At 48.9% G+C, this 15,000-nt stretch overlaps 1 protein-coding gene across 4 annotated transcripts in view; it reads left to right on the plus strand.

The window, feature by feature from the left end:
• The window catches only part of pard3bb (par-3 family cell polarity regulator beta b), a 631,603-nt gene that overhangs the window by 278,041 nt on the left and 338,562 nt on the right, over positions 1–15,000 (plus strand). For all 4 annotated transcript variants that reach the window (XM_045707870.1, XM_045707869.1, XM_045707871.1 and 1 more), the window contains 2 exons: positions 552–740; positions 5,816–5,983. In XM_045707870.1, coding sequence (XP_045563826.1) covers positions 552–740; positions 5,816–5,983 — 357 coding nt within the window. The remainder of the gene's footprint in view (positions 1–551; positions 741–5,815; positions 5,984–15,000) is intronic.

The following is a 15,000-nucleotide window of genomic DNA, read 5'->3' on the forward strand; positions in this document are numbered from 1 at the left end:
CGTGGGAATCAAACCCACAACCCTGGCGTTGCAAACACCATGCTGTACCAACTGCGCCACAGGGAAGGCCGATACAATTCTTGTACATTTCTCTCTCTACCATAGTAATATCAACATGCGTTTTGTGAGTGATTTGCTGGCCAGATAAATTCACCTGTCCACCCTCTGTCCTATGTTCCTTTCTCCTCTCCCCTTTCTTGATAAGCCTTATTCCTTACTTCCTTTGTTATTTTCACTTCCTGTGTTATTCTTCACTTCCTGTGTTATTCTTCACTTCCTGTGTTATTCTTCACTTTAGTTTCGAAAAGAAAAAAAATATCTTTATTTTCCCTATTGATTGGTGAAGCCTTTCTAAGTCCTTGAAAAAAGCTACATAAATATATAATAATAAATAATATTAGGATTATTATCAATTGCCAGTGGAATTGATCTATAACCTGTGCTCTCTCTCTCTCTCTCTCTCTCTCTCTCTCTCTCTCTCTCTCTCTCTCTCTCTCTCTCTCTCTCTCTCTCTCTCTCTCTCTCTCTCTCCCCCTCTCTCTCTCTCTCAGAAGGAAGAGGAGGCACGTGCTGTCCTGCTGTCCGAGGAAGGGAAGGAGCAGCTGATGTTTGAGGTTCCTCTGAATGACACAGGGTCCGCTGGTCTAGGCATCAGCCTAAAGGGCAATAAGTCCAGGGAGACAGGAGAAGACCTGGGCATCTTCATCAAGTCCATCATCCATGGAGGAGCAGCGTACAAGGTATTATTACTGTTCACTGTCATCTAGACGGTTGCTAATCTCACTTATTAAACCCAGGACTAAAGTCTTGCTCAACTGGTCAGCTGCTTCAGTAAGTTCTAGGTCCGTACGTGTTAAGAGAAGAGAACACGCTAGTGGAACTGAAACGAGGAGCTCCAACCTGTCTGTTTACAAGTTAACGGTGGAACGTCCCCTCCCCTTCCAAAATGTGAACGTTGGTAAAGTCTTGATCACACATGTAGCGTCATAGCGCATAATGTTTACGTAGCAGCATCTGGTTACGTGTTCAACAACAGTTCAACATTCTCCTTCTGCTACCATTTCTTACTTCTGACGCTAAGCAGGGTTGGTCCTGGTCTGGTCCCTGGATCGGAGACCAGATGCTGCTGGAAGTGGTGTTGGAGGGCCAGTAGGAGGCACTCTTTCCTCTGGTCTAAAATAAAACAATATCCCAATGCCCCAGGGCAGTGATTGGCCCCAATGCCCCAGGGCTGTGATTGGCCCCAATGCCTCAGGGCAGTGATTGGGCCCAATGCCCCAGGGCAGTGATTGGGCCCAATGCCCCAGGGCTGTGATTGGGCCCAATGCCCCAGGGCTGTGATTGGGCCCAATGCCCCAGGGCAGTGATTGGCCCCAATGCCCCAGGGCAGTGATTGGGGACATTGCCCTGTGTAGGGTGCTGTCTTTCGGATGGGACGTTAAACAGGTGTCCTGACTCTCTGTGATCATTAAAGATCACATGGTACTTATCGTAAGAGTAGGGGTGTTAACCCCGGTGTCCTGACTCTCTGAGGTCATTAAAGATCCCATGGTACTTATCGTAAGAGTCGGGGTGTTAACCCCTGGTGTCCTGGCTCTCTGAGGTCATTAAAGATCCCATGGTACTTATCGTAAGAGTCGGGGTGTTAACCCCGGTGTCCTGACTCTCTGAGGTCATTAAAGATCCCATGGTACTTATCGTAAGAGTCGGGGTGTTAACCCCGGTGTCCTGGCTAAATTCCCAATCTGGCCCTCAAACCATCACGGCCACCTAATCATCCCCAGCTTCCAATTGGCTCATTCATCCCCCTCCTCCTCTCACCTGTAACTATTCTCCAGGTCGTTGCTCTAAATGAGAACGTGTTCTCAGTCAACTGACCTGGTAAAATAACGGATAAAAATAAAACATTTCTATCAAGCCGTCTACACATACAGACTCATGCGTTCGATAAAGTTTCATTGGAAATGAATTTACTTCTGGTTTACCAAAATGCAGTGGCACTGTCAGTGTGATCAAGGCGTAACACCTGGGAAATCGGGATGTTGTCCAAATACTGCTGCTCTTTATCCCTCGCATCTCCTACGTAGGTTATAATGTACAGATCAGATAGCTACGTAGGTTATAATGTACAGATCAGATAGCTACGTAGGTTATAATGTACAGATCAGATAGCTACGTAGGTTATAATGTACAGATCAGATAGCTACGTAGGCTATAATGTACAGATCAGATAGCTACATAGGTTATAATGTACAGATCAGATAGCTACGTAGGTTATAATGTACAGATCAGATAGCTACGTAGGTTATAATGTACAGATCATATAGCTACGTAGGTTATAATGTTACAGATCAGATAGCTACGTAGGTTATAATGTACAGATCATATAGCTACGTAGGTTATAATGTACAGATCAGATAGCTACGTGGGTTATAATGTACAGATCAGATAGCTACGTAGGATATAATGTACAGATCAGATAGCTACGTAGGTTATAATGTACAGATCAGATAGCTACGTAGGTTATAATGTACAGATCAGATAGCTACGTAGGTTATAATGTTACAGATCAGATAGCTACGTAGGTTATAATGTACAGATCATATAGCTACGTAGGTTATAATGTACATATCAGAGATCATATAGCTACGTAGGTTATAACGTACAGATCAGATAGCTACGTAGGTTATAATGTACAGATCAGATAGCTACGTAAGCTATAATGTTACAGATCAGATAGCTACGTAGGTTATAATGTACAGATCAGATAGCTACGTAGGTTATAATGTACAGATCAGATAGCTACGTAGGTTATAATGTACAGATCATATAGCTACGTAGGTTATAATGTACATATCAGAGATCATATAGCTACGTAGGTTATAACGTACAGATCAGATAGCTATGTAGGTTATAATGTACAGATCAGATAGCTACGTAGGCTATAATGTTACAGATCAGATAGCTACGTAGGCTATAATGTTACAGATCAGATAGCTACGTAGGCTATAATGTTACAGATCAGATAGCTACGTAGGCTATAATGTTACAGATCAGATAGCTACGTAGGCTATAATGTTACAGATCAGATAGCTACGTAGGCTATAATGTTACAGATCAGATAGCTACGTAGGCTATAATGTTACAGATCAGATAGCTACGTAGGTTATGGTATTCAGAGCTACATAATCACATACCTGCTACAGGTGTTTAGAGGGCTATGACATCATATGTTCAGGGCTGTATTTATTCCAGTCGTACCAAACTGTTCTCATTTCAACTGTCGTGAGGAGAGAGCAGTGTTACGGCCAGGGTGATAAGGGAAGGAGATCTGAGCTTTCTATCATTCCAAAACAGATCAAATAAAATCACATTTTATTGGTCACATAACACATGGTTAGCAGATGTTATTGGTCACATGGTTTAGCAGATGTTGATGCGAGTGTAGCGAAATGCTTGTGTTTCTAGTTCCGACAATGCAGTAATATCTAACAAGTAATATCTAACAATTTCACAACAACTACCTAATACATGGTCCCGTGTGGCTCAGTTGGTAGAGCATGGTGTTTGCAACGCCAGGGTTGTGGGTTCGATTCCCACGGGGGGACCAGTATGGAGAAAAAAATGTATGAAATGTATGCATTCACTACTGTAAGTCGCTCTGAATAAGAGCGTCTGCTAAATGACTAAAATCTAAATACACACAAATCTAAAGGGGTGAATGAGAATATGTACATGTAAGTATATGGATGAGCGATGGCCGAGTGGCATAAGCAAGGTGCAGTAGATGAAATACAGTATATACACATGAGATGAGTAATGCTGTTTCCTGAAGTCCACAATCATCTCCTTTGTTTTGTTGACATTGAGTGAGAGGTTGTTTTCCTGACACCACACTCCGTGGGCCCTCACCTCCTCCCTGTAGGCCGTCTCTCCACCAGGGCCCCTCACCTCCTCCCTGTAGGCCGTCTCTCCACCAGGGCCCTCACCTCCTCCCTGTAGGCTGTCTCTCCACCAGGGCCCTCACCTCCTCCCTGTAGGCTGTCTCTCCACCAGGGCCCTCACCTCCTCCCTGTAGGCCGTCTCTCCACCAGGGCCCTCACCTCCTCCCTGTAGGCCGTCTCTCCACCAGGGCCCTCACCTCCTCCCTGTAGGCCGTCTCTCCACCAGGGCCCTCACCTCCTCCCTGTAGGCCGTCTCTCCACCAGGGCCCTCACCTCCTCCCTGTAGGCCGTCTCTCCACCAGGGCCCTCACCTCCTCCCTGTAGGCCGTCTCTCCACCAGGGCCCCTCACCTCCTCCCCTGTAGGCCGTCTCTCCACCAGGGCCCTCACCTCCTCCCCTGTAGGCCGTCTCTCCACCAGGGCCCCTCACCTCCTCCCCTGTAGGCCGTCTCTCCACCAGGGCCCCTCACCTCCTCCCCTGTAGGCCGTCTCTCCACCAGGGCCCCTCACCTCCTCCCCTGTAGGCCGTCTCTCCACCAGGGCCCCTCACCTCCTCCCCTGTAGGCTGTCTCTCCACCAGGGCCCTCACCTCCTCCCCTGTAGGCTGTCTCTCCACCAGGGCCCCTCACCTCCTCCCTGTAGGCCGTCTCTCCACCAGGGCCCCTCACCTCCTCCCTGTAGGCCGTCTCTCCACCAGGGCCCTCACCTCCTCCCTGTAGGCCGTCTCTCCACCAGGGCCCTCACCTCCTCCCTGTAGGCCGTCTCTCCACCAGGGCCCCTCACCTCCTCCCCTGTAGGCTGTCTCTCCACCAGGGCCCTCACCTCCTCCCTGTAGGCCGTCTCTCCACCAGGGCCCTCACCTCCTCCCTGTAGGCCGTCTCTCCACCAGGGCCCTCACCTCCTCCCTGTAGGCCGTCTCTCCACCAGGGCCCTCACCTCCTCCCTGTAGGCCGTCTTGTCGTTGTTGGTAATCAGGCCTACCACTGTAGTGTCGTCTGCAAACTTGATGATTGAGTTGGAGGCGTGCATGGCCACGCAGTCATGGGTGAACAGGGAGTACAGGAGAGGGCTGAGAACGCACCCTTGTGGGGCCCCTGTGTTGAGGATCAGCGAAGTGGAGAGGTTGTTTCCTACCTTCACCACCTGGGGGCGGCCCGTTTGGAAGTCCAGGACCCAATTACACAGGGCGGGGTCGAGACCCAGGGTCTCGAGCTTAATGACGAGTTTGGAGGGTACTATGGTGTTGAATGCTGAGCTGTAGTCGATGAACAGCATTCTCACATAGGTATTCCTCCTCTTCCAGATGGGATAGGGCAGTGTGCAGTGTGATGGCGATTGCGTCGTCTGTGGACCTATTGGGTCGGTAAGCAAACTGAAGTGGGTCTAGGGTGACCGGTAAGGTAGAGGTGATATGATCCTTGACTAGTCTCTCAAAAGCACTTCATGATGACAGAAGTGAGTGCTACAGGGCGATAGTCATTTAGTTCAGTTACCTTTGTCTTCCTGTTCCCAAGAAGGCACAACGGTAGCCATCTTGAAGCATGTGGGGGCAACAGATTGGGATAGGGAGCGATTGAATACGTCCGTAAACACACCAACACAGTGTAGCAGAGAGTCTGGCTGGCAGGGAGGAAGACCTCTCTCCCCTCGGGCTCACCTCAGCTTGGCTACCATACACTTCAATTCTCAGAAAAATATCTCTAGAATAGCAGTCTGCTTTCTTAAAAAGCTGTGGTGTTTTACTGTACATGAAACCAGCATTAATTGACTGACTTATTGATTGGTTGATCGACTGATTGATTGATTGATTGATTGACTGATTCACTGATTGATTGATTGATTGATTGATTGAATTGTGTGTCTCTCCTGTAGGACGGTCATCTGCGTGGCAACGACCAGCTGATAGCGGTGAACGGAGAGTCTCTACTGGGGAAGTCGAACCATGAAGCCATGGAGACCCTGAGGAGATCCATGTCCATGGAGGGGAATCTGAGAGGCATGATACAGCTGGTGGTGCTACGAGCCCTGGTCAAATCAGAGGTTAGTTATACACCTGGTGGTGCTACGAGCCCTGGTCAAATCAGAGGTTAGTTATACACCTGGTGGTGCTACGAGCCCTGGTCAAATCAGAGGTTAGTTATACACCTGGTGGTGCTACGAGCCCTGGTCAAATCAGAGGTTAGTGATACACCTGGTACAGTCACCCAGGTACTACAGTCACCCAGGTACTACAGTCACCCAGGTACTACAGTCACACAGGTACTACAGTCACCCAGGTAGTACAGTCACCCAGGTACTACAGTCACACAGGTACTACAGTCACCCAGGTAGTACAGTCACCCAGGTACTACAGTCACACAGGTACTACAGTCACCCAGGTACTACAGTCACCCAGGTACTACAGTCACACAGGTACTACAGTCACACAGGTACTACAGTCACCCAGGTACTACAGTCACACAGGTACTACAGTCACACAGGTACTACAGTCACACAGGTACTACAGTCACCCAGGTACTACAGTCACACAGGTACTACAGTCACCCAGGTACTACAGTCACCCAGGTACTACAGTCACACAGGTACTACAGTCACCCAGGTACTACAGTCACCCAGGTAGTACAGTCACACAGGTAGTAAAGTCACACAGGTAGTACAGTCACACAGGTACTACAGTCACCCAGGTACTACAGTCACCCAGGTAGTACAGTCACACAGGTAGTAAAGTCACACAGGTACTACAGTCACACAGGTAGTACAGTCACACAGGTAGTACAGTCACACAGGTAGTACAGTCACACAGGTACTACAGTCACACATGTACAGTCACACAGGTAGTACAGTCACACAGGTAGTACAGTCACACAGGTAGTACATTCACCCAGGTAGTACATTCACCCAGGTACTACAGTCACACAGGTACTACAGTCACACAGGTACTACAGTCACACAGGTAGTACAGTCACACAGGTACTACAGTCACACAGGTACTACAGTCACACAGGTAGTACAGTCACACAGGTACTACAGTCACACAGGTACTACAGTCACACAGGTACTACAGTCACACAGGTACTACAGTCACACAGGTACTACAGTCACACAGTACACTCAACAGGTGCTCTGGGCCCTGGTACTGAACACCCAGGTACACCTGGTTATAACAGCCCTGGTCCAGATATCTCAATTCAATTCAATACAACTCTATTTGTAATAGTATTCGGGCTGCAGGGTAGTATATGCTATTTACAGGTCACTGCCAAAGTAAAGGCAACACCAACATAAAGTGTTTTAATAGGGCGTTGAGCCTCCACCAATCAGAACAGCTTCATTCCACCTTGGCATAGATTCTACTAGTGTCTGGAACTCTATTGGAGGGATGTGACTCCGTTCTTCTAATGATAAATTAAATCATTTTGGTGTTTTGTCGACGGTGGTAGAAAACACCGTCTCAGGAGCCTCTCCAGAATATTCCATAAGGGTTCAATTGGGTTGAGATCTGGTGACTGACACACGCACGCACACACACACACGCACACACACACACACACACACACACACACACACACACGCACGCACGCACGCACGCACGCACGCACGCACGCACGCACACACACACACACACACACACACACACACACACACACACACACACACACACACACACACACACACACACACACACACACACACACACGTTATGGGTCTGCTTGTAGTTGTTAAGGACTGGGGAGTTTTTCAGGATAAAAAGAAAACAGAAAGGAGTTAAGCACAGGCAACATCCTAGATGAAACCCTGGTTCAGTCTGCTTTCCACCAGACACTGGGAGATGAATTCACCTTTCAGCAGGACAATAAACCTAAAATACAAGACCAAATATACACTGGAGATGTTTACCAAGAAGACAGGGAATGTTCCTGAATGACCGAGTTACAGTTCTGACTTAAATCTACTTGAAAATCTATGGCAAGACTTGAAAATGGTTGTCTAGCAATGATCAACGACCAATTTGAAAGAACTTGAAGGATTTATAAAAGAATAATGGGCAAATGTTGCACAATTCAGGTGTGGAAAGATCTTAGAGACTTACCCAGAAAGCCTCACAGCTGTAATCACTCTCAGAGACTTACCCAGAAAGCCTCACAGCTGTAATCACTCTTAGAGACTTACCCAGAAAGACTCACAGCTGTAATCGCTCTTAGAGACTTACCCAGAAAGACTCACAGCTGTAATCACTCTCAGAGACTTACCCAGAAAGACTCACAGCTGTAATCGCTCTTAGAGACTTACCCAGAAAGACTCACAGCTGTAATCACTCTCAGAGACTTACCCAGAAAGACTCACAGCTGTAATCACTCTCAGAGACTTACCCAGAAAGCCTCACAGCTGTAATCGCTCTTAGAGACTTACCCAGAAAGACTCACAGCTGTAATCACTCTCAGAGACTTACCCAGAAAGCCTCACAGCTGTAATCGCTCTTAGAGACTTACCCAGAAAGACTCACAGCTGTAATCACTCTCAGAGACTTACCCAGAAAGACTCACAGCTGTAATCGCTCTTAGAGACTTACCCAGAAAGACTCACAGCTGTAATCGCTCTTAGAGACTTACCCAGAAAGACTCACAGCTGTAATCGCTCTCAGAGACTTACCCAGAAAGACTCACAGCTGTAATCGCTCTTAGAGACTTACCCAGAAAGACTCACAGCTCTTAGAGACTTACCCAGAAAGACTCACGGCTGTAATCGCTCTCAGAGACTTACCCAGAAAGACTCACAGCTGTAATCGCTCTTAGAGACTTACCCAGAAAGACTCACAGCTGTAATCACTCTCAGAGACTTACCCAGAAAGACTCACAGCTGTAATCGCTCTTAGAGACTTACCCAGAAAGACTCACAGCTGTATTCCCTCTTAGAGACTTACCCAGAAAGCCTCACAGCTGTAATCGCTCTTAGAGACTTACCCAGAAAGACTCACAGCTGTAATCCCTCTTAGAGACTTACCCAGAAAGACTCACAGCTGTAATCACTGCCAAAGGTGCTTCTACAAAGTATTTACTTACGGGTTTGAATACTTACGTAAATAAGATTTCTGTATTTCATGTTTTAAAACATTTGCATAAATGACTAAAAACATGTTTTCACTTTGTCATCATGGGATATTGTGTGTAGACGGGTACGAAAGCAAATCTATTCCATCCATTTTGAATTCAGCCGGTAACGCAGCAATATTTGGACTAAGTCAAAGGGGTATGAAGACTTCCCAGAAAGGCACTGTGTAGGAATACTGTCCAGCCATGCTCAGCCCTGCCTCTCCTGTTCGTCTGCTGGAGACAGACATCGAGACCGTACGATCACCATGAAGTCTCCTTCTGTACGTCTCTACGACACCATGACACACTGCAGGATTTTACCACGTCTCCGCGTGGTCCAAACCGACATGTAATGGGACTGGACAATGGACCGTTCCTCGTCCTACAGTTCTGCTGTTCAGGGCTGGCTCTGGCTTCGTCGGAGATTGATGGTCAGTCCGTTTTGGAGTACCACAGGTATTACAGCGCTGCAGCCTTGTTGGTGGGGGAGAATGCTCTCATTGGAGTCTGTTTCTGTCACTAACGATGAACTGGATATCCCCCCCCCCCCATACACACCCCCTGCCGATTGTATGGTTATTGCCACTCATTGTGGTGAATTGCAGACTGGGATATGTGTGGGTACGGGTTGGTAGAAGGGTCGGGTTGGACCCTCACTGCCTGGCTCTTATTGTTTCCATACAGATTCATGTTCATTATGTTTTATGGTCTGTGACTGACTGGGGTTGGGGTGAGGGGGGGGGTCGCCATTTCAGCCAATGGGCCGAGGGCGGCAGAAAGGGGGATGATGGGAGGACATTGTCCTCTTTGTGTTGTGGACATCTCTTTCTTTCTGTTTCTCCCCCTCTCTCTCTCTCCCTCTTTCTGTATCTCCCCCTCTCTCTCTCTCCCTCTTTCTGTTTCTCCCCCTCTCTCCCTCCCTCTTTCTGTTTCTCCCCCTCTCTCTCTCCCTCCCTCTTTCTGTTTCTCCCCCTCTCTCCCTCCCTCTTTCTGTTTCTCCCCCTCTCTCTCTCCCTCTTTCTGTTTCTCCCCCTCTCTCTCTCCCTCTTTCTGTTTCTCCCCCTCTCTCTCTCCCTCTTTCTGTTTCTCCCCCTCTCTCTCCCTCTTTCTGTTTCTCCCCCTCTCTCTCTCCCTCTTTCTGTATCTGTTTCTCCCCCTCTCCCCCTCTCTCCCTCCCTCTTTCTGTATCTGTTTCTCCCCCTCTCTCTCTCCCTCTTTCTGTTTCTCCCCCTCTCTCTCCCTCTTTCTGTTTCTCCCCTCTCTCTCTCCCTCCCTCTTTCTGTATCTGTTTCTCCCCCTCTCTCTCCCTCCCTCTTTCTGTATCTGTTTCTCCCCCTCTCTCTCCCTCCCTCTTTCTGTTTCTCCCCCTCTCTCTCCCTCCCTCTTTCTGTATCTGTTTCTCCCCCTCTCTCTCCCTCCCTCTTTCTGTATCTGTTTCTCCCCCTCTCTCTCCCTCCCTCTTTCTGTTTCTCCCCCTCTCTCTCCCTCCCTCTTTCTGTATCTGTTTCTCCCCCTCTCTCTCCCTCTTTCTGTTTCTCCCCTCTCTCTCTCCCTCCCTCTTTCTGTATCTGTTTCTCCCCCTCTCTCTCCCTCCCTCTTTCTGTTTCTCCCCCTCTCTCTCCCTCCCTCTTTCTGTATCTGTTTCTCCCCCTCTCTCTCCCTCTTTCTGTTTCTCCCCTCTCTCTCTCCCTCCCTCTTTCTGTATCTGTATTTCTCCCCCTCTCTCTCCCTCCCTCTTTCTGTATCTGTATTTCTCCCTCTCTCTCTCTCCCTCCCTCTTTCTGTTTCTCTCTCTCTCTCTCTCTCTCTGATTTTCTCTGTGGATGGTTGGTTGTGTGTTGGTCCAGGCGGTGATGTTGCCATGGTGAATTGTTGGATGAGACACAGTCTGTAGTGAGACGCTCCATAGAGATGGAGGCCTACTCAGAGCCTAGTGTGGTCTATAGAGATGGAGGTCTACTCAGAGCCTAGTGTGGTCTATAGAGATGGAGGTCTACGCAGAGCCTAGTGTGGTCTATAGAGATGGAGGTCTACTCAGAGCCTAGTGTGGTCTATAGAGATGGAGGTCTACTCAGAGCCTAGTGTGGTCTATAGAGATGGAGGCCTACTCAGAGCCTAGTGTGGTCTATAGAGATGGAGGCCTACTCAGAGCCTAGTGTGGTCTATAGAGATGGAGGCCTACTCAGAGCCTAGTGTGGTCTATAGAGATGGAGGCCTACTCAGAGCCTAGTGTGGTCTATAGAGATGGAGGCCTACTCAGAGCCTAGTGTGGTCTATAGAGATGGAGGTCTACTCAGAGCCTAGTGTGGTCTATAGAGATGGAGGCCTACTCAGAGCCTAGTGTGGTCTATAGAGATGGAGGCCTACTCAGAGCCTAGTGTGGTCTATAGAGATGGAGGCTAGGCCTACTCAGAGCCTAGTGTGGTCTATAGAGATGGAGGCCTACTCAGAGCCTAGTGTGGTCTATAGAGATGGAGGCCTACTCAGAGCCTAGTGTGGTCTATAGAGATAGAGGCTAGGCCTACTCAGAGCCTAGTGTGGTCTATAGAGATGGAGGCTAGGCCTACTCAGAGCCTAGTGTGGTCTATAGAGATGGAGGTCTACTCAGAGCCTAGTGTGGTCTATAGAGATAGAGGCCTACTCAGAGCCTAGTGTGGTCTATAGAGATAGAGGCCTACTCAGAGCCTAGTGTGGTCTATAGAGATGGAGGCTAGGCCTACTCAGAGCCTAGTGTGGTCTATAGAGATGGAGGTCTACTCAGAGCCTAGTATGGTCTATAGAGATGGAGGCCTACTCAGAGCCTAGTGTGGTCTATAGAGATGGAGGTCTACTCAGAGCCTAGTGTGGTCTATAGAGATGGAGGCTAGGCCTACTCAGAGCCTAGTGTGGTCTATAGAGATGGAGGCCTACTCAGAGCCTAGTGTGGTCTATAGAGATAGAGGCCTACTCAGAGCCTAGTGTGGTCTATAGAGATGGAGGCTAGGCCTACTCAGAGCCTAGTGTGGTCTATAGAGATGGAGGTCTACTCAGAGCCTAGTGTGGTCTATAGAGATAGAGGCCTACTCAGAGCCTAGTGTGGTCTATAGAGATGGAGGCTAGGCCTACTCAGAGCCTAGTGTGGTCTATAGAGATGGAGGTCTACTCAGAGCCTAGTGTGGTCTATAGAGATGGAGGCCTACTCAGAGCCTAGTGTGGTCTATAGAGATGGAGGTCTACTCAGAGCCTAGTGTGGTCTATAGAGATGGAGGCCTACTCAGAGCCTAGTGTGGTCTATAGAGATGGAGGCCTACTCAGAGCCTAGTGTGGTCTATAGAGATGGAGGCCTACTCAGAGCCTAGTGTGATCTATAGAGATGGAGGCCTACTCAGAGCCTAGTGTGGTCTATAGAGATGGAGGCCTACTCAGAGCCTAGTGTGGTCTATAGAGATGGAGGTTAGGCCTACTCAGAGCCTAGTGTGGTCTATAGAGATGGAGGTCTACTCAGAGCCTAGTGTGGTCTATAGAGATGGAGGCCTACTCAGAGCCTAGTGTGGTCTATAGAGATGGAGACCTACTCAGAGCCTAGTGTGGTCTATAGAGATGGAGGTCTACTCAGAGCCTAGTGTGGTCTATAGAGATGGAGGCCTACTCAGAGCCTAGTGTGGTCTATAGAGATGGAGGCCTACTCAGAGCCTAGTGTGGTCTATAGAGATGGAGGCTAGGCCTACTCAGAGCCTAGTGTGGTCTATAGAGATGGAGGCTAGGCCTACTCAGAGCCTAGTGTGGTCTATAGAGATGGAGGCCTACTCAGAGCCTAGTGTGGTCTATAGAGATGGAGGCTAGGCCTACTCAGAGCCTAGTGTGGTCTATAGAGATGGAGGCCTACTCAGAGCCTAGTGTGGTCTATAGAGATGGAGGTCTACTCAGAGCCTAGTGTGGTCTATAGAGATGGAGGCCTACTCAGAGCCTAGTGTGGTCTATAGAGATAGAGGCCTACTCAGAGCCTAGTGTGGTCTATAGAGATGGAGGCTAGGCCTACTCAGAGCCTAGTGTGGTCTATAGAGATGGAGGTCTACTCAGAGCCTAGTGTGGTCTATAGAGATGGAGGCCTACTCAGAGCCTAGTGTGGTCTATAGAGATGGAGGTCTACTCAGAGCCTAGTGTGGTCTATAGAGATGGAGGCCTACTCAGAGCCTAGTGTGGTCTATAGAGATGGAGGCCTACTCAGAGCCTAGTGTGGTCTATAGAGATGGAGGCCTACTCAGAGCCTAGTGTGATCTATAGAGATGGAGGCCTACTCAGAGCCTAGTGTGGTCTATAGAGATGGAGGCCTACTCAGAGCCTAGTGTGGTCTATAGAGATGGAGGTTAGGCCTACTCAGAGCCTAGTGTGGTCTATAGAGATGGAGGTCTACTCAGAGCCTAGTGTGGTCTATAGAGATGGAGGCCTACTCAGAGCCTAGTGTGGTCTATAGAGATGGAGGCCTACTCAGAGCCTAGTGTGGTCTATAGAGATGGAGGTCTACTCAGAGCCTAGTGTGGTCTATAGAGATGGAGGCCTACTCAGAGCCTAGTGTGGTCTATAGAGATGGAGGCCTACTCAGAGCCTAGTGTGGTCTATAGAGATGGAGGCTAGGCCTACTCAGAGCCTAGTGTGGTCTATAGAGATGGAGGCCTACTCAGAGCCTAGTGTGGTCTATAGAGATGGAGGCCTACTCAGAGCCTAGTGTGGTCTATAGAGATGGAGGCCTACTCAGAGCCTAGTGTGGTCTATAGAGATGGAGGTCTACTCAGAGCCTAGTGTGGTCTATAGAGATGGAGGCTAGGCCTACTCAGAGCCTAGTGTGGTCTATAGAGATGGAGGTCTACTCAGAGCCTAGTGTGGTCTATAGAGATGGAGGCCTACTCAGAGCCTAGTGTGGTCTATAGAGATGGAGGTCTACTCAGAGCCTAGTGTGGTCTATAGAGATGGAGGCCTACTCAGAGCCTAGTGTGGTCTATAGAGATGGAGGCTAGGCCTACTCAGAGCCTAGTGTGGTCTATAGAGATGGAGGCCTACTCAGAGCCTAGTGTGGTCTATAGAGATGGAGGTCTACTCAGAGCCTAGTGTGGTCTATAGAGATGGAGGCCTACTCAGAGCCTAGTGTGGTCTATAGAGATAGAGGCCTACTCAGAGCCTAGTGTGGTCTATAGAGATGGAGGCCTACTCAGAGCCTAGTGTGGTCTATAGAGATGGAGGTTAGGCCTACTCAGAGCCTAGTGTGGTCTATAGAGATGGAGGTCTACTCAGAGCCTAGTGTGGTCTATAGAGATGGAGGCTAGGCCTACTCAGAGCCTAGTGTGGTCTATAGAGATGGAGACCTACTCAGAGCCTAGTGTGGTCTATAGAGATGGAGGTTAGGCCTACTCAGAGCCTAGTGTGGTCTATAGAGATGGAGGTTAGGCCTACTCAGAGCCTAGTGTGGTCTATAGAGATGGAGGTCTACTCAGAGCCTAGTGTGGTCTATAGAGATGGAGGCTAGGCCTACTCAGAGCCTAGTGTGGTCTATAGAGATGGAGGCTAGGCCTACTCAGAGCCTAGTGTGGTCTATAGAGATGGAGGCCTACTCAGAGCCTAGTGTGGTCTATAGAGATGGAGGCCTACTCAGAGCCTAGTGTGGTCTATAGAGATGGAGGCCTACTCAGAGCCTAGTGTGGTCTATAGAGATGGAGGTTAGGCCTACGCAGAGCCTAGTGTGGTCTATAGAGATGGAGGCCTACTCAGAGCCTAGTGTGGTCTATAGAGATGGAGGCCTACTCAGAGCCTAGTGTGGTCTATAGAGATGGAGGCCTACTCAGAGCCTAGTGTGGTCTATAGAGATGGAGGCCTACTCAGAGCCTAGTGTGGTCTATAGAGATGGAGGCCTACGCAGAGCCTAGTGTGGTCTATAGAGATGGAGGCCTACTCAGAGCCTAGTGTGGTCTATAGAGATGGAGGCCTACTCAGAGC

The sequence above is a fragment of the Salmo salar genome, chromosome ssa25 (assembly GCF_905237065.1).
Source record: "Salmo salar chromosome ssa25, Ssal_v3.1, whole genome shotgun sequence".
NCBI lineage: Eukaryota > Metazoa > Chordata > Actinopteri > Salmoniformes > Salmonidae > Salmo > Salmo salar.